We start from the raw sequence: 23,014 nt of genomic DNA on the forward strand, positions 1-23,014 counted from the left end.
GAACAGGCAGCGTTTCATTCCGCTGTGCACAGGGTTGCCATGAGTCGGGGGCTGACTTGGCTACAGCTAATAACAACACTGTTTTCCCCACTTTACAGAAGAATTTGTATCATTTTCCCAGCTCACACTGCTAGGCAATGGCAGAGACGGTCAAACCATACGCTCTGAACTCCTAGTATCCCACAAGCAACATCTAGGAGCAAGTTTACTCCTGGGATCAGTCTAAATAAACTCTGCAGGGATTAGAGGTTTATGTATTAGAATAAATTGATCAATTTTAGGTACCTGTGGTTCACATCGTTGGCCCCTCACAGTATGAGTACTGTGAAAATTAGAACGTTAACTCACTCATGTAATAAAATGATATTATACTGGAAATATTTTTATTTCACTTCTTCAACTTAGAATTATTATTATTTTTAAATGAAATTGATTCACCCGCATGCATCGTACGATATTGATTCTTACATTTATCCATTTGTTTAGTGAGCATTTGAGTGCCTTATGTGTCAAGAATGCTGTGATGTGCTAGGGATAAATGTCTAAGACACAGGCCTTGTGTTCAGGAAACTTCAAAACACCAAAAGACTATTTAGATTAAAATTATTTACATTGTAATGTGGTTTTTAAAAATTGTTGGTATATAATTAATGTTAGATTTGCTATCTAACATTTTGGGATTATTATCATTGTGTTTTACTTCAGAGGATTTAATTAAGCCTTGTCTTTCTTCTAATATCAAAAGAAACTGAACCTGGCATTTGTATACCTACAAATTAATCATTCAGCAAATATTTACTTAGTAGCTACATAGCGGCAGGCTCTATACTGTTTCCAGGAAATATCGTGATAAACAATATTAGCTTTGTCCTCATGGAATTTACTGTCTAGATAATTTGTTGACTGACTTTGATTTATTCGTTTTCTTAAGTTCTAATTGTTATGCTACCTACCTAATATTATTCTCTTCATTTGCTTTTTGTTCTATTTTTTGTGTCTATTAGTATATTCTAGACACAAAAAATAGAACAAAAAGTAAATGTGTGCTACGGCTGCTAACCAAAGGGTCGGCAGTTTGAATCCTCCAGGCACTCCTTAGAAACTCTATGGGGCAGTTCTACTCTGTCCTATAGGGTCGCTATGAGTCGGAATCGACTTGACGGCAGTGGGTTTGGGTTATTTGGCTTGTTAGTATATTCAGTATTATGGCACAGACACCTAGTATTTAAAAGCTGTAGTGGCTTATACAGCTGTAAAGTAGTAGTGAGACACTAAGAAATGTCTACGTTTCTATCATAATGTAACAGTAGCCTCCTCTTTCACTTTTTCTTAGTAAAATATATATGGGAACTTTTGTTATCTTTTGCATTGTTATAAACTTGAGGGGACAGATTCTTTATCTGTTGGCTTTATGTGTTAAATTTTTATTAACCAATTAGAAACCTATTTATTTCCTTCCATGCTTGTGATTTGCTGTTTTGGTTTTATTATTTGTTTGTTTTAACATAGCTACTATTGTGGCATCTGAAAGTTTCTAAGCTTGTTATTCCATTGTTTGCAACATTTTTGTGGCTTTCTCCTTCATTCGAGTCCAGAAATTCCTCTGTGTGCTGAAGAGAACTTTTGGTAATGCCAATGAGATTACTCTCTGTTAGTGATGTGTTATTGTGGTATCTAATATGGACATTGCTTGTTTCTAATTCTTTGTATAATTGTACATATCCTTGTCTGTAAAAATTGCTACTGGTTATTTATTTGAAGCTTTCATTTAAAATGACCCTTTTATCAAACTGTTCTTAAAAGTGTTACCTTTTCTCTTTCCAGTTTTGAGAAATGGTGCTTGGGAAATTGTTCACTGGGAAAAGGTATGCATTGTTTTTTATTTTGTTCCAGGAGAAGAAATGCATAGAGGTGTACTCTAGTAGATGTGATTTTTTATGTAATATAAGCAACTGTCAAGAATTCTTCTAATATGAAAACTATTTTATGATTAATGTTGTAAACATACGTGGAGTCTGAAGGTTGTCACCTCCATTTAAAATTTTGGCAATACATTAGAAAGACTATTACAGTTATTTTGAAAAGTAATATTTAGAACTTTTTTGTTCTTTCATAGTATACTTTGAGTACTGTTTTCATAGATTTCATTTAACCATGAACTGTTTTGTGTTGTAATTTTTTGCTTTAATCATCTACTGTCCAAGTAAAAATAAAAGGTCGAGTTCTGATATTTCACATTTGTGTATTTTGTCTCAAATTCATATATTGTGACTAATCACATTTTCACACTGTTAATTTCTTTTAAAAAAACAAGCCTTACAAACTAAACATTACCTACTAATAAGCTGGAAATCAGTTTCATAACATCAAGAGATTAATATGCTCAGAGGAGCTTTAATGGCAGTGAGTGAGCTGAGTCATAATTTAACAAATGTTATCCAAATGTTCGTCCTTTTCAGACTGCACTTTCAAAAGGTAAGCGCTTATTAGTTCTCCCTTAGTTTTGGAGGAGCGAGTAACCTTGTGTCGTCACAAGGGAACAACCTTTGTGCCTTGGTAAAAGACTTTGTGGAGGCCAGGGCCTGATACCCTGGGCTTGCAGGATCCGTGCCAGAATGATAAACGTCTGTGTCACTATCAGTTTAAGGGCCACGTCCTTGATGCTGTCTTGTGATATCAGTGGTCACCTTGCAATCCTGAAAGGAGTAAAGTCAACGATGAATTAATAACATTTTTGTTGCTTTTCAATAAGAGGCTAGAGTAGAGATTGACATCTCTCCTGGATATTTGAAACATCTCTCTCGCTCTCTTTGGTCTTTGACATAAGAGTAACCAAGAGGAAAATACCTTAATTTTTCTTTGCTTATTTCCTTGATAGTCACTGCTTTTTTCAGAAGAGCAAGTTAAAAACTAAAAAAGCTCAAAACAGTGTTTCAAAAGAAGTTTCTTTTATGCTCTTATAGGGTACTCGCAAACTTAAACATTTTAGAGAGGAGACAGGTATGATGCATCAAATTTCATTATATATATGTTTTCTTTTTACAAGCGCTGTTAGTGTAGTTAATGTAAGTGCATATCCTAACAAATTGATAAATTGATGTATCAGTTTCTTGTCTTCTTACTTAATCTACTTGTTCAGAAAATAGATAAACCATTCTAAAATTCAGGAGATAACCATCTGCTACTTAACTCTAAAATTAACCTGTTAAAAATGTCTTACTTTCCTTATTAAAAAAAAAAAAAAAAACCCAGTGCTGTCAAGTCAATTCTGACTCATAGCGACCCTATAGGACAGAGTAAAACTGCCCCACAGAGTTTCCAAGGAGCACCTGGCAGATTCGAACTGCTGACCTTTTGGTTAGCAGCCGTAGCACTTAACCACTACGCCACCAGGGTTTCCATTATAGATAGTTATTATTTCCAGGCTGTACTAATCTACCTGGATTATGGTAACACCTGCTTTTTCAGTTTTTCAAATACAAATTATTAAATCACCAGTCACAGTTTACCCATGATGACAGCATTTCCATTATCTTGGACAGCAGTGCCACGTTCGCGTGTGCATCCCACACTGAGACAGAAAAACACAAGGATGGAATTTAAAGTGTTGCCAAAAGTCATTTAACCAAAATGACCTGAAATTACATAATAAAATAGTTTTTAACAATCTGTTTTGGTTAGCATATATTCCTTCAAGACATAGGAATGTTCTCCAGGTAAAAGATAAAGTCACATTGACTCAGAATATGATTAAAAAGTATTTTTCATTTCTTCCAGTTTCACCTTTTCTAGTCAAGATTTCCTGAAAGCAGTATGACTTTTGTACCTGCAAAGAAGAAGTGGCTCCAAATAGTTAGAATTACTAAGTTGGCTTAGTGCTGGATTCAAGATAAATATTCAAAATTTTATAGCATTCTTATGTCCGCAATATTAAGTTAGAAAAAACAGTGGAAAAGAGATCTCATAGTGTCATGTGTAATACTTACAAATAAATTATAATATATATATGATCATTGTAAAGAAAGCATCAAAATTTTAGATGTAAAAGATGACATAAATATACAGAAATGCCATATCATTAAAAATTCTAAACTAGAGAGATGAAAGTATTGTTCCAAATTATTAATGTAATATTAATACCAGGGAAACTCAATTTTTCCTCTAGAGCTAACTAAATTTTTACCCTTATTTTCAAAAATAAACAATAAAGAAAATAGACTATTTTAGAAAAATAAAGCACAATGAATAAGGGTTAACTATAAAATAGAAAGCAAAATTTACTAAAATATCCAGCTGTTGCAAAAATAGACATTGATGAATAGAAAGTAGATAGCTCTGAAACAAACCCTATTTAGTACGGGATTAAAACAATTGGTAACAGGATTATTTGATCACAGACTAGCAGTTTCAAGATACAAGAGTTTATGTTTAACTTGGAGCCTTGCTAAAGAAATTCCAGCTGTAACTATTAAAACATGGGTTTTGAAAAACATGCAAAATATAATAAATACTTTAGTATTTAGAGAAACAGTAATATTCCCATACTAGTTAAATAGAAATGGTTCTATAACTAAGGTCTATGGAATTTGATTATATAAACTTTAAAACAAATATACAGCAAAACGTACCTCAAGTAGGTAGAATACAGAAAATATTTGCAACAAATATGACACAATTAAGATCATTGTTACATAAATAGGAAAGAAAATTTGGCAGTAAGCAAAAGGAAATATAATAAGTAACCAGACTTAGTGTAATATTCAACCTAATAAAAGATGCAAATTAAATGACATTGAAGTTCTATTTGCTATCTGTTCAATAAGTAAAAACAAACTCATTGTACTTCAGAATTTTTATTTTTATGAAATATTTCATAGACATACTATCATAGATTAGTAGTTTGACTTTTCATATTGAAAACCATAAAAAGGGAGTTCTGGGAACTTATCCCAAGAAAATGATAAAGTAGGAGAAAATCTCTACAAGTATAAAAATGTTTATTGTAGTATTTATAATAGTGAAAAATTAGAATACATGGGTATCCAACAACTGGAAAGGGTTTCATAAATACATTATGGCAGTCCACTGATTGGTATATTGGTACAATTTGTGGCAACTAAAAGCTGTAATTATTGCATTATATAATTATGCATTTCATTCAACAAGTATTTATTGAGTGTATATGCCACAGCATCTAGCAAGACATTTAAGGGTCCTATTTTTTTTTTTATATCATAAAGTGTGATAATAGGTGAAAAGAACAGAATCTTGTGCACTAAAATGTCAGCTATGTAAAAACATTTATTGAACACTAACTAGACAGATATAAAAGCAGGCTTACTTGTTGGGTTAGCCAGATTGTGGGACAAGTGTCTTCTTTGGTTTATATAATATTTTTGCACAATTAAAAATTAAACCAATAAACCAAAACCAAGAATCTGAGCCACATGCCAACGTAATATGATAAACCATACAGCAAGAGGCTTTAGTTCAGGGTTCTTTGTCTTTCTAAACGTGTGGATACTGTGGTTACTTCGAAGTCCTCAAAAGACCTACAAATTTAGAGTACATCTAGTCATTCCCATATGGGCAGACTTCAGGTCTCCAGCTTTAGCAGCTCATCTCTCCAGCCGTTGCCCTGAAGCCTTTTCCCTGTTTCAAAAGGTTAAGTTGCACGTATCCAGTTTAAAAACAAATTATTGCAATTACAAAGCTCTACAGGATGAATTATACTTCCATTCGTGAAATGTAAGCAGCTGTCATCACTGGCCTCTCCACAGAAAACTCTTCTTCATGTTGAGATGCAGCTGACCCTGTTCTCAGGTTTTTTGAGATAGGTGCAGGTGGAGAATTCAGGTGAATAATCTCGCAATCAACAGATTCTCCTGGTTTTGTGAGGAAGCATGGAGTGGTGGGGTGTATGTATGTGTAAAAGTCACTCTATAAGGCTGCTTTCGTGCATGAATATTTCACCATGAAATATATATCTTTAGATTGAGCCCTGGTGGCACAGTGGTTAAGCACTTGGCTGCTAACAGAACGGTTGTTGGTTCAAACCCACTGGCTTACTCTGCAGGTGGAAGATGTGGTAGTCTGCTTCCATAAAGACTACAGCCTTAGAAACCCTCCAGGGCAGTTCAGCTCTGCCTTGTAGGGTTGCTGTGAGTTGGAAATGACTGCACGGCAGTGGAGATTAAGACTTTGTATCTCCAAAAAGTTGTTAATAAAAATATAAATATGCTGGGGCCTAAAATTGGACAGTTTGATTTTCAGCCAGTTTATTTCGGTTTCACATATTCCAGATTTTAGATTTATGTCAAAATAAATATTTTTGGAACCAAGGCATCCAGAGCGTCCCTTCTTTCCCTCCCTCCCCCTTCCACCAGCTGTCCCTCATCCAGCGCATAAAGTAGAACACAGTGGGCTGTCTCCACAGACTTTATCACAATTTCCCCTGAGGATGCTGTTCTCTCCTTCTCCCCTAAGTTGTTGCTTTAGGGTTTAAGGAGAAGTAGGGAGGGGGAAGAACAAAAAGATATTTCTTCCATTAATTAATTATTGAAACTTATTTCTAGGTTTCCCTGGCTACTAAGAGAGAGGGCAACTTTATGGTTTAATGGGAGCAGCTGTCAGTGTAACTTGGTCAACTAAGTTGCTACCCAATTCTGACTCATAGCAACCGTATAGAACAGAGTAGAACTGCCCCATAGGGTTTCCAGGGAGTGCCTGGTGGATTCGAACTGCCGACTTTTTGGTTAGCAGCCTTAGCAGCCATAGCTCTTAACTGCTGTGCCACCAGGGCTCTGGCTGTTACCGAGTTGTAGTTTCATTGTTTGCTAAAGGCAGGATGACAAACCCGTCATTTAAATTACTTCTGCCAGTTTCTGGCAATAATATATCTTTAATTAGTCTTCATGCTGTGCTCAGATAAATGCCAACAGGTAGTAAAAGAAGGAGAGTAAGCCATTAATATTTAATTTAAAATATAGCGATAGTCTCACTAAATTTACTTACACAAAATCAGGCTTTGCAGATAAGCCCTTCTACTCACTCTGATCTTGGGGAAATAACTTAATCTAAGCCACATTTTCTTTGTCTCTAATTACGAATTAGAACAGCTGTTAGTTCATAGCGTTGTTGTGAGGAGTGATGAATATATATGAGAGATATTTTCTCCAGTTGTATTGAGATCTACTTAAAATAGGGTAGAGATTCAGTTGGTAAATTCCTCTTTTTTATTTTTATGTGAAAAGGAGAGATTATGAGAAGTCGAGATGTCAATTAAGTGCATAGAAGGTATAGATTAATTTTATTAAGATAAGTTATATAGCTGATAAAGATACAAAGTTCATTTTTGTAAGACTTGCCCCACGCCTGGCCTCACGGACAATTTTATGCCATTTTCTGAAGATCTGTGGTTCTTGCTTGCCAGTAACCATCTTTACTGTAGTCTATGGTTAAATGCAATGGGCTGTATATTTGTAATGATCTTTCAATGCAGATAATTAACCGATTCCCAGTTTTCTTTCAGGTAAATGTTGGAGATATAGTTATAATAAAAGGCAAAGAGTATATACCTGCTGACACTGTACTTCTCTCATCAAGGTAGAGATACCTACTGACGCTCAAACAGTGTAGAGGATGGTTTCTCTACCCTGCATTGACCTTGTGATTGCTCCAAGGAAATAAGGAATAAACGAAGAATTCTAAACCTCTCTAATGATTTTGAATTAAGCACTAAAAAAAAAAAAGTTGATTGGACTTCAAGGATTCTTTCATGTTTGCCGTATAGAATAAATGATAGGTACTATGCTTGATAATTCAAAAGTGACTGTTACAATTAAGAGTAGGAAGACTGTATCTAGATCCTTTAGTATGAGTCACTAACTCTCAAGATTTCCTATCATTTATTTTATATAATACATGGATTGGGTTCTGTTGATTTTATCTTATAGTCCTTGTTCACGGTAAATGTCTTCATGATGCATTTGTATATTCCTGCCAAGTTTTTTAATCTTTCTGGTGAAATGGTACAAGAAAATTGAATGATTTCTATTTTGTCATCATACTTTTTGAAATGCCATAGTTCCAACAACAAAAATACTTTGTCCATTCTTTTCATTTCTTTCAATTACTGAATTCAAATAATTTTTATTTTACTCATATTTAAGATAGTCATGAGTTTAGTACTCAGAATATATGGCACTGTTAACCTTTTAAAGAATGTGACTTTCAGATGAGTTTGTTTAAAAACTGTAAAACTAGTCCTAATATAAATTAAGAAAAAAAAAACACTTGAAATATTTTAAAGGTTGTTTATCATCATTTCCTTGGACAGTTTTATTTATAAAATCCGCATACGAATATGGGCAGTGCCCTTTTTTCAAAATCTATTTAATCAGGTCATTGTTTAAAGTGATTGGATTTATGACAAGCTAGTGACACTTTGAGTTAGTAAAAGCTATCCAGACATTTATAGAAGTGAGTCTACAGGTAATTGAAGGAACTCCAGATAGTTCTATTTCCATGTTTTATAATTGTCGGTTTTTCGTGCCATTTTCCTATAGGTTTTTGTTTTCAGTGGGGATGGAGGAGATTTGGATTACAGGAAAAATTAATATAGATGTTTTCACTCAACCTTTCTGTTATTAGTTTCCTTTGCTTATCACTTTTTCAGGGTAGGTTTCTGAAACTGAAGGAAAGATAATGGTTCACACTTAGCCATGTGAGAATGCGGTTAATAACCTTGAGCTCATTGTTGTCCTCTGTTCTGAGTAGTGTCAGGTACTAGAGAAAGCTTTGCTTAGGAGTCAGGAAACCAGGTTCTTATCCTGGCTTGGTGCTTTTGAACAAACTGCTTAATCTCTCCAGGCCTTGATTTCACATCTTTTAAAGTGAGGACAGTGAATTGAATGATCAAGCTCTCATATTCCTCCATTCTTCTGATCCTTCTTTTTGTTTAAATTAATAATCTTTAAATCTGAAAGTGCCTAGCTAACAGAATGGTGTGCACTTAGTGGTACTATGTAAAAGTTTGATAAATGTATTAGATGATTTACCATATTTATGTTATATTTATCTAAGAAAGTTCAAAATGATAGTAAAACCTATCATTAATTTCAAAAAGTGTTGATGTTTTCCTAAACAAAACTTTAGAGACATTGTCACAGAACTGTATTTGCTGAGCCATTAATTACTATATTTGTTTTTGTATGCTCACAAATATGAAGATTACTGCCCTGACTTTATACTTAATTCTAAGTTAAAAGTTTTTATAATATTTGTCATTTGCCCCTCCCTAACCCCTGAAACTCTCTAGCAAGCTCTGTGCTTATATTTTTTAAATTATAATACATTTTTACAGAATTTATTTTCTAAACATTAAAAGCATTTACTAATAGCTGTCAGTGTTGGTAGATCAAAACAGTTTCTATATCTTAGTACTTTGTCCAAAGTAATTAACTTCTTCCGGAGATGATTATGGTAATACAGATTATTTGATTCATTGCTTTTTGTTGTTTAGCAGGATTCATTAGATAGATATTTCTATCCAAGTAGCAAGATACCACTTTACGTTTTTTTTCTCAAAAGTTTTTTGTATTCCTTAACTCTTTTGAACCTACATTAGCCTTAAGAAATACCTAAAAAAAAAAAAAAAAACCCACTGCCATCGAGTTGATTCTGACTTATAGCAACTCTGTAATACAGTGTAGAACTGCCCCATAGGGTTTCCAAGGAGCACCTGGTAGATTTGAACTGCTGGCCTTTTGGTTAGCAGCCATAGCTCTTAACCAAGTACATGGTGATATTCACCTGCAAATGAGCATAATTTAACAGTAAGAATAAATAATAGAGTATTTTAATTTCCAAATACTTTCCAATTATTAATCCTAATAGTAATTTGTGAGGTAGTTTGAAATTAAATCATGAATATGGTTGAAAGTTTGTGTTTTATTGACTTCAGTTTTGAAACTAAGAAACTGAAGTTTTAGCCTGTAAAAAATAACTAATACATTTATATGTTTAAAAAGTATAAAATAGAGTAAAAAAATTTAAGCTATGAATTCAAGTCCAAAGAGGTTCTTGGCATGTCTGTTTCATACCATCTCTGAAAACTTTGCACTGGATTCAACACAATGTAGTACCTAAAAAAAAAAAAAAAAAAAGTACCTAGACTTTATTAATTACCAAGTAACTCAAAATACTGCAATGATGACATCTAACTTCGTAAGATTCATGTCTCTGCATTAAAGCTAATAAGGTATTTATGCAATTAGCTTTAAAAACCTTTTAGAGTCAGAAAATTTTTAACTGTTACTGTTTTAGTGGGTAGTGCAGTATACTTTGTTATGGCATCGGAGTGAGGCATTGAAGAAAGAAAAATCTATAAAATAAAGTAGCTGTCTATATTACATTTTTACTTTAATTTGATAAGATATGCTTGTGAGAAAACATTAAAAATCAAAGAATTTTTGCATTGAAATTGAACTTAAAAACAAATACGTATTCCTTACATATTAAATGTTTTCTAATGGTTTTAGACCTGATCAAAATAAATTTTGAAAAAATTGGCATTAGACATTTTTATTAACATGTATTATTTTTATAATAATTTCAAACTTTCTGTCTCTTTTGTCCATTTGTTTGTTTGTTTTTTTTTTTTTACTCTGTTATTCATTTTTTTTCCATTTTAATTATTTTAAACTGGGACATGTAGGTGGCAGTAGGGGAGATAGTGAAAGTGACCAATGGGGAACATCTCCCAGCAGATCTCATCAGTCTGTCCTCAAGGTTAGAACCTCCAAGTTATACAGGATATGTGTAAGTGGGTCCTCACCCTAAACCAGAGAATAGTTCACCTGAATGTGGATGAGTTCTTTGTCTCTTCCTTTAAAACCAATACTTCTTGGTGATGAGCATTTCACAGATGTTTGAAAAGCCTTTTCTAAATTCAATGTTGGATGATGTTTATCCCTCAATTGGGCAAATTCAGCTCCTATTGTTATCAGTAGGAGTCCAAGAGGGATGCCAGTAAGATAGATTTTAATTTCCTATGCACCATTGACTCATAGCGATCCTGTAAGTCCGTGAGTCAGAATCGACTCGATAGCAACAGGTTTATGCATCATTGATACATATTCATATTTAACAACATGCCTAAATACTAAGGCTTAATTTATTACCTCCCCAGGATATTGTTTTTTGAACAATGTTAAGCTTTCGTGAAACAAAGACTTATTGAGAAATTAATATTTTAATCATTTGTTTTATTCTTATATTCGAAAATTTCTATAAAATCTATAGAATCCCTCCAGTGATTATGACCATAATTTGGGCTCGTATGGGGTTTATAGAGGACCCTCTGCACAAAGATGGATGTTGTACATTTTGTACCGCATGCTTTGGGATCAATTTTTATCCCACTTGTAACTAGTGACAAAGTGCACGTTACTGTGATAAATTTCAGCTGTCGACTAGTGTCTGTATTGTAATATGCATCTCGTTTCATTCCCCCACTTACTAATCAAAAAGCCTGCTTTGCCTCTTTGACTGTAGTTTGTGTTTTGGATGTCATCATAATTTGCTGAAATATTTATTCTCTAGCATGATTCCTTATCTGAAACTTCTTGCCGCCTTTTCACAGCACTGTTAAGAGCTGCTTTAGTAACAGCTGTCTTAAGTGGCCATTAAGATCGTTGTGGGTTTGGATGCATATTTTGTTTGCTCCACTTCAAAGAGAAGTCAGCCATTTCACTCCCTAGAAGAGTTACTTTATGAAAAAAAAAAAGAATTAAAAAATTATTCTCATTTTCATATGAGAATTACCCTGGATAAGTACATTGATCTGTAAAATTGTAATGCATTTTCCTGCCAGAATATGGAATCCACATTGTTCATTTAGCATTTGTCATCATGCTTCTGTGTTATCAGAAGATATGTTTTATTTCATAAACCATTTACATTTCAGATATATACATAAGTGAGTTACAAACTGGGAGCAATAGCTAGAACTAAATTACCATGGTGACCGTGGTAGGAAATAAAACTTTGAACAATTGATAGAATGAAAATATAAACATTAAAATATTTCTCCAACTGGGGAAAAGGAACAGCAGCCTTTATGAAAGAAAGTTCGTAGAGTGAGTTGAACAGCCAGCTTGCAGAGTAACTTCCAAAAAAATCTGTAAAATATAAGATGAATGTGAAAAGTAATTTTCACAAATCTTCAGGCCACAAAATTAAGCTAAAAGTGCATTTCTGAAGCTTAGAATAATCTATTATGCACACGTACAAATTGGAAGCTGACTAGAAAATTCCAGGTGTTTGTGACTTGCAAATTTCTTTCCAGCTTTGATCACACCTGCATGTCAGAGGTTATGTTTGTAGATGCTGATATGGTGTTCGTGAATTTGGCTTATTACACAACCAAGCACTAATATGATGGATTTAGTTTTAGAATGATTTTCCTTATAGTTGAGGATCGATTATATAGTTGGGCTACAAACTCAAATGTCTGTAGTTTCTCAGCCAATAAAGTCAGTGTGTTAAGGAGCAAGATATGAGACAATCGAAGATGTACTGTCTGTGATAAAACGAGAACACACACTCTTACAACAGCCACCCCACACCAGATTTTGCTAAAACACTATGGTGGGAACACATAAACTTGGTCTTCTAGGTTCAGGTCAAGGAGTAATATTGGCCAAGTTGGCCAGTGTTTAGTTTTATATTTAGTTTTAGCTTTTGCTGCCAAAAAATCTGTGAAGCAACTACAAGAAATAGGAGAGCAGGAACAAAAAAAATAGTGGGAGAAAAGTATATGTCCACTTACATTTTAAAGTCTATTCATGCCGTTTTTAAAAGTGGCTTTAAATAAATTTTAATGTTATGTTTCATATGATCCTGTTTATTACTTATAAAAGAGTAGTAAATGCAAGCTTGTAGAAGCAGCAATCTGGAATTTTCTACACAGTTACTTTTCTTAACCAATTTACATGTGCACCACAAGCGTGAAATCTCACTTGATATTTTTGGGCTGCAGATAATTCTGGACACAAAGCTGTTTTACATTGCAGATGGAGTCTGTGTTGTGTCTGTATGGATGAACAAATTAAATATAATGTGACAGATCTGTTCATTTACATCATCTTGAAGACCAGCAGTGATTGTTGTTAGGAAGGAAATTGCTTTTGAGTCTTTCTCGCTGAAAAGCTGACCCATAAGTTGTCATGCATGGGTTCTGCCTCATGGCATCTTGCTGTTAGAATGAAAAACATCAAGAAACTAGGTGACTCATGGCTTTGTCTAGAATCAAAAGCTTCAGTGAGCCTGAGCTTTTAAATAAGCTACTAAGGTTATTATTATTATGCTTTCCCTGCCTCTCTAAATCTTTGTGCTTCTCCATTTTAAACAACAGTGAGCCCCAGGCCATGTGTTACATTGAAACATCCAACTTAGATGGAGAAACAAACCTGAAAATTAGACAGGTAAGATCTAATACAGGTTTATCGTAATTATTGATGTTTTATTACATGGAAATAAAAGCTTTATTTCTCAGTGGTATTGTCCTGAGTTGAATTAATTCTGTTCAGTTGCAAATATTTTCTCATTGAGCCACTCTGGCTATAAGAGATTTAATAGGCTGATGTCAGTAAGTATTACAGGAGACCCAGATTTATTTGACTGTTGATATGGTCCATCATATAGCTACTACATCTCATTTTTAAAAATATTATATGTATGTTGGCCTCTCTTTTCCTGGAGCAACAAAGGAAGAAGGAGAGTCAGGAATAGCAGGAGGATATGGAATGTGTGGCTGGTTGCCTCTGTGAACAACTGCCTCCTTTGCTACGGGACCAGAACTGGATGGTGCCTGACTACTATTACTGAACATTTTGATCAAAGATTCTGTAGAAGAATCCTTATCAAAAGGGGTGAAATGTAGAACAGAATTTTAAAGTCTCATGTAATCCAGACTTTCTGGAGCCATGGAGTCGTGAAACTGTTGCCTTGAGATAATCTTTAAACCTTAAACCAAAAACATTCCAGGTCTTCTTAAAGCCAAATAATAGTTTAGCTTAACTAGTAAAGAATGTCAGCCTTGAGGATTGTGGTCTTTTAAGATCTATCTGTATGGGATCAAAATGACAACAGCAACTCAGAAGATCAGATAGGAACCTTAATGGCAGTGAGTTTATTTTAATGGGGGAGGAACAACTCAGAATAGGAGGGTGAGAAGCGTTGCACAACTTGAAGAAAGTAATCATGTCACTGAATTGTATGTGTAGAAACTGTTGAATTGGTGTATGTTCTGCTGTGTGTATTCTCAACAACAAAAATAAGATAAATTATAAAGAAAAATAGTTTATGTAATAGCCACCACATTGATGCTAAAATAATAATAGTCTTAAGTGCTTTGACATGTATTAGTTTATTTATTTCCCCTATTCACCTGACCCAAATTATTATTTGGCTTTGCCAGATTGAAAAGATGAAGTTTCCATTGGTGCTCTAAAACTGTCAGTTATCTTGGGACATGGTTTATGTTTCATATATTACTTTTCATACTATTTCTAGCAGAAAACAACTGTAATGTTTATGTTTTTGAAGCTTTAAAAGTTAGGACTTTAAAATGGGCTCTAGGTGAGTGGTAACAATGACTGGTGAGGAGGTTGAGGTGTGATGGAATAGGCTGTCATGCTGAGTTCAGAGCCCCTGAACTCACAGTGCCATAAAAAAATGAGCTAAATTGACTGACAGCTGGTTCCAGTTGGCCAGAGGGGAGAAGTATTTTGGAGTTTTTCCCCTTAGTGGGCTAAAAAAACAGAAACATTACTACTGTCCTTGGACATAGATTCCACTTATTTTTCAACTCCTGTTTGAAATTCAGCACTGTATGATGCTAAATATTAATTTTATTTTTGGAGACAGATGGTTCTTTAGGAGACTTATTTCAAAATACCTTTGCAGACTAGTTTACAATCTCTTAATTGTGTTTTAGAACTTTTTACAAAAGCTGCCCTATTCTTATGTTAAAAGCCTGTGTTAAATTGGTGAGGAAGGTGCCCTTTAACTATTACTTGACAGGGAGAGATTGTGGAAGCGGAAAGAATTGCTCACGACTTAGTGGGATCTCTTAGATCTGCTTAGTGGGATCTCTTAGATCTGAGACTTTGTCGTGTCCTTAAAGCCTGGATGTATTCAGAAGCCCTCCTCTACCCACAACTTAATATACTTTTTTGTTTATTTAAAAAATTTTAAACAGGGCTTACCGGCAACGTCAGATATAAAAGACATTGACAGTTTGATGAGAATTTCTGGCAGAATCGAGTGTGAAAGTCCAAACAGACATCTCTACGATTTTGTTGGAAACATAAGGCTTGATGGACATGGGTATGTAAAATCAATTTCATAACAAACATGGAACTCACTGTGTGACAGAGCATTGCTGAATTTCTTCCAGGTCTGTGTACATATTATTTTCTTGTGCTGTAAGTTTGATCACTTAGAACCCTTTTTGTAAACATTACTCTTCTATACAGAGTCCTTTTGTGAAAATCCTAGATATTTAGCCCCAATACATATGGCATAACTGAAGACCTCCCCAGGGTTCCTGCCAGCCCGGCAATTGGGTGTTTCCAGGGAGATGCCCAGGCTCCTGGCATATTAATGTGTAAATAACCTGTGAACCACTGTTTGGCCAGGATACCCATGTTGTAATTCCCAATTATAGGCTTAGCACACATCTTCATGGCCTAGGTCATTTTCTGTGATCCCTGGGTACCTCAAGGAATTCAGATTCTATCTTCAGGGGGTTCATTGTACGGAATCCAGGGCTTCAAACCAGTTTGTTCCTGTTTGAACTCCTGTTGAAAATTAGCATTTCTAACAAGTTCCCTGCTGAGAATTTGCATATCTAACAAGTTCCCAGGAAGTTATACCTAAGAATCACCTGGGGGATCTTATTAAAATGTAGATTCTGTTTCAATACATCTGGGGTGGAAATATAAATTCTCAGCAGGAAACTTGTTAGAAATGCAAATTTTCAGCAGGGGTCCAGAAGGAACATGTTTGTAGCCCTAACTGAATCATTTCTTGTCTTTTCTGAATAATTCCTTGTGTTCTTTTCTAGGCTGTGTCATCTAATAGTTATTTGTGGTTATGATCTGCTCTTCTCCCCCCCTTCTCCTCTTTCCTGCCTTTTTCCTCATCCATTCAACCAAGACTTATTAGGCACCTCTGTGAGCTAGGCCAGGGAGCACTGGTGATGCAGTGGTTAAAGCGATCGACTGCTAACCAGTAGGTTGGCAGTTCAAATCCACTAGTGGCTCCGCAGGAGAAAGATATGGTAGTCTGCTTCTGTAGAGATTTATAGCCTTGGAAACTCAATGGGGTCACTATGAGTCAGAATCGACTTGACAGCAGTGGGTTTTTTTGTTTTTTTGTGTTTTTTTTCGTGGGATAGGCCAGTCCCAAGTGTTAAGGATGCAGCAACAAAGCAGATAAATATTCCTGCCTTTCTGACCTTACTTTCTTGTAGTGAGGGAAAGGCTAATAGATGAATAATACAATGATAAATAAGCAAATTTTATAGTATGTTAGAAAGTGAAAGATGCTTTGGGGGGGAAAAACAGCACAGAATAAGGGAGATTGGGAGTCCTTGGGAGGGAATCATTTTTAGTTCAGGTGGTTCCAGTAAGTCTCACTGAGAAGGTAATGTTTGAGCAAAGGTGAGTAGGAGGTGAGGAAGCTCGCCATTTGAATATCTGGAGGAAGAGGATTGCAAGCAAAAGGAATCGTCAGTACAAATTGTTATATCGTTACATGATCTTATAGTGCTATTGTGCTTGGAATATTCGTAGAATGTCAAGAAGGCCGGTGTGGCTGGAGTGGAGTGAGCAGAGAAGAGAGAAATAGAAGAGGGGCCGAGAGATAATAGTGAACTCATGTAAGACTTTGTAGACCATTAAAGTGTTTCTTTCTAAGTGAAAAGGGGATCTGTTGTAGGATGTTGAGTGGAGGCAGATAAGCATTTCAGCTTTGGACTAACAAGCTTTTGTTGTTGGATGCCATTGAGTCGATTGCAACTCATAGTGACCCCACGCGACAGAGTAGAGCTGCCCCAAAGGGTTTTCTTGGCAGTAATCTTTATGGGAGCAGATCACGAGGTCTTTCTCCCGTGGAGCTGCTCGGTGGGTTCAAACTGCCAACCTTTCAGTTAGCAGCCACGTGCTTATTGTTGTGCCACCGGGGCTCCTTTAAATAAGTTTGTAATATTCAAATAGAAATGTGAAGCTGAATATATAAATCTGGAGTTTGGGAGTTTGGGAGGGAGGCCTGAGTTTGTCAGATAAATTTGGGAGTTGTTGGTGTTGATATTTAAAACCATGGGGCTGGAAGTGATCACACAGGGTGAAGGCTATAGATAGAAAAGTGAAGAGCCCTAAGAACTGTCCTGAGACTCTCCAGTATTAAGAAGTTGGGAAAAAGGAGGGACCAGTGAAAGACAATGACACCAAGTTGGTAGAATGGAAACCAAGAGAGAGTGAAGAAACCATACCAAGGCAAAGGGAGTGACTAAAGTGGGTCAAGTACAGTGAGGCTGAGAGTTAACTGTTGGATTTAGCAAGTAGAGATAGATCATTGAGCATAATTAGAACAGTTTCAATGGAGCCTGATGGGAATGAGTTGAGATAATGGAAAGAGAGCTATTGAAAATAGCAAGCAACTTTTTCAAAGAACTATGCTTTAAAAGGCTACAAAGCTGTGGAGTGGTAGCTGGCAGGAAAGACGGGATCTTTTCTGCCTCTCCCTGCCTCCTTCTCTAAATGTCTATTCCCGTTCCCCTGCCTCCTCTACTTTACAGTATGCCTTATCTGCCAGGCATTCTTAGCGGCCAACTAAATGTTAGCTAAACATACTAGGTCAGCCCACCAGCCTGAGAGAGTGCTATCAGTGCTTTCATTATTTTATAATTGCAGTATTAAATTATTTGAACTGTAAAGGACAGTTGATTTGTACCCCGAACCTTCATCCTCATTCAGATCCACCAAAAGCTTTCTTGTAATTTATGGAGTAATTATATGTTCTAAAAGTTGCGCAGGGTGATTTTTTCACGAACATATGGTTATAAACTAATAAAAGATTTGGCCATTTACACAAGTAGCATTTCTATAGTCTGACATTCCTAACTGGCCAGCTTCCATTTCTTATCAGTTCCCCCATGAAATTTGTGCCAAGCAAACCCATGCTCTGAAGGAGAATCTTTGTAGGATTGTGCCAAGATTTAGAAATAGATTTGTATAACATGTTTCATTTTGTATGAAAGGTGGAAACAGATTCTCAGTGCCCAAGTATTTGTAGCACATTTGACATTTACAGTGATTACCCAGAGCTCTTTGGAGACCCTGTGTTTGGATGATGTATGCGGATTCCTTTAAGGAAAAGGGTCATTATTTAATGCCAGAGAACTCTGGAATTAGAGTTCTGATGAAAACTAATACTAACTTTTTTTTTTTTTTTTAACCTTGTGATTGAAAAGTAGTATTTTTTACTTTTGAAGAGCTTGCAGCTAATCCCAATCAATCCACACCACAAATGCTGAAGTGATAGTTACTGTATTACACCCCATTTAATAAGTAAGAGGAGTCCCTGGACAGTGTAAATGGTTAGCACACTTTGCTGCTAATAGAAAGGCTGAAGGTTCGAGTCCACCTAGAGGTACCTCTGTACAAAGTCCTGGTTATCTACTGAAAAAATAGCCATTGAAAATCCTATGGGCAAAAAATGAGACTGAACGTAGATGTAGTAAGCATAGCACAACTGAAGTAAAAAAGAGTCTTTGTGCACTTGTGGATGGGTATACACAAATTGTTATACAGGTGTGTACATAAAAAAATTAAGAACAAATACAAGTATCTATAAAACCAAAACCAAACCCAATGCCACTGAGTTGATTCCGACTCATAGCAACCCTATAGGACTGAGTAGAATTGCTCCATAGTGTTACTAAAGAGCAGCTGATGAATTCAAACTGCTAACCTTTTGGTTAGCAGCCAAACACTTAACCACTGTGCCACCAGGGCTCCAGAATTATCTATAGGTACGTGCAAATACAATTATTTGGGTGCAGGCACATATATTCATTGAACACACAAATGTGGATACTCCTTAGAAATAACCAGATACCCTCCAACATTGATTTTCTGGATTTGAAGGCTTAGGACCATAGTCTCATGGGACAACTCAGTCATTTGGCATAACATAGGTCACAAAAATCATGATCTGCCTCCTAGGGAAGTGAGTAGCGTCTGGGATCTTAAAAGCTTGCGAGTGGCCAGCTAAGACACAGGTGCAGGTCTCTACTCATGAGGAGCAAAACTGTGTGAAAGTAACCAAAGCTCAGAGAAGAAACAAGTCTCTAAGAGCCACGACCTCATTTACTCTGAGCACGGAAGAACTGGATGGTACCTGGCTACCTCCACTGACCATTCTGACCGGGGTCATGATACTTGGTCCCAGATAGAATAGGAGAAAAATATGGAGCAGAACTCAAATTCTTATTTAAAAGGAGAAAAAGAAGAAGAAGCCACACAAACTGGAACAGGAGAGAACAGAGGACTCCCTGAGACACTCTTTACACCTACAACTGAGACGATCCCCTGAGTTCACCTTTTAGTGAAACAGCAGAGTGGCACACAAAATAAGGAATATTACCCATAAGATTGGTGCCCTACTTAAAATCCATCAGCCTGAGACCAAAAGGCCAACAGTTACTAACAAGCAAAAATGAGAAAATAAGAGGGCACAAAAACTAGAGTACTGGAAAGGAAACAGACTGAACACAGAGAGTGCTGACACATGGTGATAAATGTAACTAATGTCACTGAACAATTTGTGTGGAAATTGTCAAATGGAACCTAACTTGCTGTGTAAACCTTCACCAAAAACTCAATAAAATATTAAAAACAAAAAACCAACCAAACAAACAGAACCCTCCTGGCACAGTTGTACTCTGACACACATGGGGCTGCCATAAGCCAGAACTGAGTCGATGACAACTTGGTTTTTTTTTTTTTAAATAGGTGAGGAACATGTGGCACAGATGTGCCCCAGGACATGGTCCAGCAACTTCCCAAGAACCTCTTGGAAACCTGCTTTAGGCCTGAGATCCCTCCCAAGTCTGAGCTATACCCCAAATCTTGAAACATACACCAGAGGGGTTCCTTCCCAGAATGATTGTGAAGGCATGCAGTTGTGCATGAAAAATGAGGGTGACAGTTACTTTGTCCCTTTTCTACATTGGAATGCACAGTTTCCTAAAGGTTTATTCATTTAAATGAAAGGCTTTAAGTGCTGTTACCCACACATCTGGTTGATCTTACTTGAGACGGTAGAATTTGCATAATTCCTGAAGCAAAGTTCCTGAGGCCCACCCAAGCCCACCTTGGAACCCTGCTGGACCATAAAAACCCACCAGAAATGAAGGCCTCAGTCTTACTTTGTCACCAGTGACAAGGAAGGTCTCTTAGACTTTTCTTGGCAAATTGTTTCTTTTTCTGGAAGTGTTTTTTTTTTTTTTTCTTTACCATATGACTTTTTTTTACTTTTTAAAATGAAGACTTGATAGGAATCCTTTGACCATTAGTTTTTGTGTATTACATTTCCATCGAGACTCCCAATGTATTTGTGATAGTCTTGTACCCTTCTGATTTGCCTGTGAGAGGTCGTATCTTCCAACAACTTACTATAGTAGGTAGCCTTGCCAAAAAAACCCACAGAAATCCAACGTGGGCTTTATTTTTGAAAAATGTGGTTTAAATTGAATTTAAATGTGGTTGAAGTTAAATTTGCAGTTATTTTAGAAGTGCATTGAATGTTTAAGACTTGCCAAGTGATTACCGGAGCCTTGGTGGCACAGTGGTTAAGAGTTATGGCTGCTAACCAAGAGGCTGGCAGTTCGAATCCACCAGCTGCTCCTTGGAAACCCTGTGGGCCAGTTCTACTTTGTCCTATACGGTAGCTATGAGTCGGAACTGACTCGACAGCACCTAACAATAACAAACTGTGATTACCATTCACTGGAAATTTGTTTTCAGTTCTTGGAGAACTGGTGTTCAAATACTATAAAATTAATATCCAAGAGGTTTTAAATACAGGGACTTACCTCTGGAGAGCAAGAGTGCCAGTGCAATTATATGGTGAGATCCGTGCATTTGTCTTACCTTGTGTGTTATTTTTGAACCTTTGTTATGCTCAAAGCTATTTTTAATTTAAAGTAAGTTTGCGAGTAGGCAGGGAACAAATGTCTGAGCTCTACCACATCAAAACATCTAAGAAACCTAAATGGACTTACTAATTTGGGAAAACTTATAAATAGGACTAACAATTACTCTGTGAATCCCAAAACATCTCCTACTATTTTGGATAATGAAGTTGTGGGAGGTGGCTGGTATGATGTTAAGGAGAAGCAGCAAATGAAACACTTCCCTCCAGCCATTCTTATGTAAGAAAATGATCCTTAAAAAAAAAAAAAAATGATCCTTAGACGGAGGAAAATTACTTCTTTTCCAAAAATAAACGTGAGAAGAGTGGTTTCCATAACAGAACCTTTTCGGAACTCTGTAGTGGCCCTGGTGGCACAGTGATTAAAGCACTCAGCTGCTAACTAAAAGGTCAACAGTTCAAACCCACTAGCCACGCTCCACGGAAGAAAGATGTGGTAGTCTTCTTCCATAGATCTGTAGCCTTGGGGACACTATGGGGCAGCTCTGCTCCATCCTCTAGTCTCGCTATGAGCCGGAATCGACCCAATGACAGTGGGTTTGGTTTTGGTTTTTTATAGAGCGGCTACAGAAATCTTAAACATTTTAGAAAACGTGGTTTCTAATGTCGAGATTCTCTGCCATAGCACGGTTCCCCTGGGAGCAGATCAGCTTCTCCTGCGAGGGGCTCAGCTGAGGAATACGCAGTGGGTCCATGGAATAGTTGTCTACACTGGACACGACACCAAGCTGATGCAGGTGGGATTGTTCTCCGTGAAAACCTTTTGGATCTGAGTCTTTTGAAAATGTGCTGTTTGTAGCTCTCAGTGCAGTAGTCCCATACATAGCAGGTCATTTGTCACAGATTCCTGAGCCCCACGCCATACATCCAGAATCTCCTTTTCAGATGAGTGGGGCCTCCCTACAAGAAATGGCTCGGTGCACACAGAATGCTGGAAAGATTCACCAGAGGTCGCCCGATGCCTGAACTCTTCGTGTACGGGCCTACTGACAGCATTTACTGAATAGTCCCAGGATGGATTTAAGTTGCCTATTTAACTATGAATGCTCTGCATTAAAGTATTTTGTCTTATATTTTTATTTTAATACAATCATTAAAATTTAACATTATCGTCATTTTTATATAAAATTTTAAAAAACAACTTGTGAATCAAGCGCTGACCATTTTTTGCAGCCTTTATGTTTGTTTATATAAGAAATAAGGCCATTTGCCAGCAGCTTTAATCCTAGTGCTTGTAATGTTTATACATGGCCGTAGGTGCTCCTTCTCTACCTTATAATGTAATCAGTGTTCATTGGTCAGGTGGATATGGGAAACGGTTTTATGATACTAAATGAAAATCTGCTCTGAGGGCTGATAACTTTATACATTGTAAAGGCACAAAGTTGTTAGCATAAGGCAACCAGGACCGCTGTTAATGATTCCACCCCTAACCCTTCTGTAAATTCTGTAAATCATCACTTTGTATAAATTATGATAGATTTAATTTTCTGTCCTCTGTATGACTTGGTAAGGTGCCCCAGTGGTACAGTGGTTAAAGCCCTTGACTGCTAACTGAAAGGTTGGCAGTTCAAACCCACCAGCAGTTCCTCGGAAGAAAGATGTAGCAATCTGCTTCCGTAAAGACTACAGCCTTGGAAACCCTACAGGGCAGTTTACTCTGTCCTATAGGGTCACTGTGAATTGGAATCAACTACATGGCAATGGGTTTTAACCATTGACAGCTTAT

The 23,014-nt window shown here is 36.4% G+C and overlaps 1 protein-coding gene across 4 annotated transcripts in view; it reads left to right on the top strand.

Annotated features, from left to right (window-relative positions):
* Positions 1 to 23,014, top strand: part of ATP8A1 (ATPase phospholipid transporting 8A1) — a 256,187-nt gene that overhangs the window by 58,230 nt on the left and 174,943 nt on the right. For 2 of the 4 annotated variants that reach the window (XM_064285867.1, XM_064285869.1), the window contains exons 6-10: positions 1,825 to 1,865; positions 7,532 to 7,605; positions 13,418 to 13,487; positions 15,266 to 15,393; positions 21,911 to 22,022. In XM_064285867.1, coding sequence (XP_064141937.1) covers positions 1,825 to 1,865; positions 7,532 to 7,605; positions 13,418 to 13,487; positions 15,266 to 15,393; positions 21,911 to 22,022 — 425 coding nt within the window. Of the gene's footprint in view, positions 1 to 1,824; positions 1,866 to 7,531; positions 7,606 to 10,717; positions 10,792 to 13,417; positions 13,488 to 15,265; positions 15,394 to 21,910; positions 22,023 to 23,014 lie in introns of all 4 variants that reach the window. The other 2 variants (XM_064285868.1, XM_064285870.1) reach the window with 2 other exon arrangements.

Source organism: Loxodonta africana, chromosome 5, assembly GCF_030014295.1.
Source record: "Loxodonta africana isolate mLoxAfr1 chromosome 5, mLoxAfr1.hap2, whole genome shotgun sequence".
Classification (NCBI taxonomy): Eukaryota; Metazoa; Chordata; class Mammalia; order Proboscidea; family Elephantidae; genus Loxodonta; species Loxodonta africana.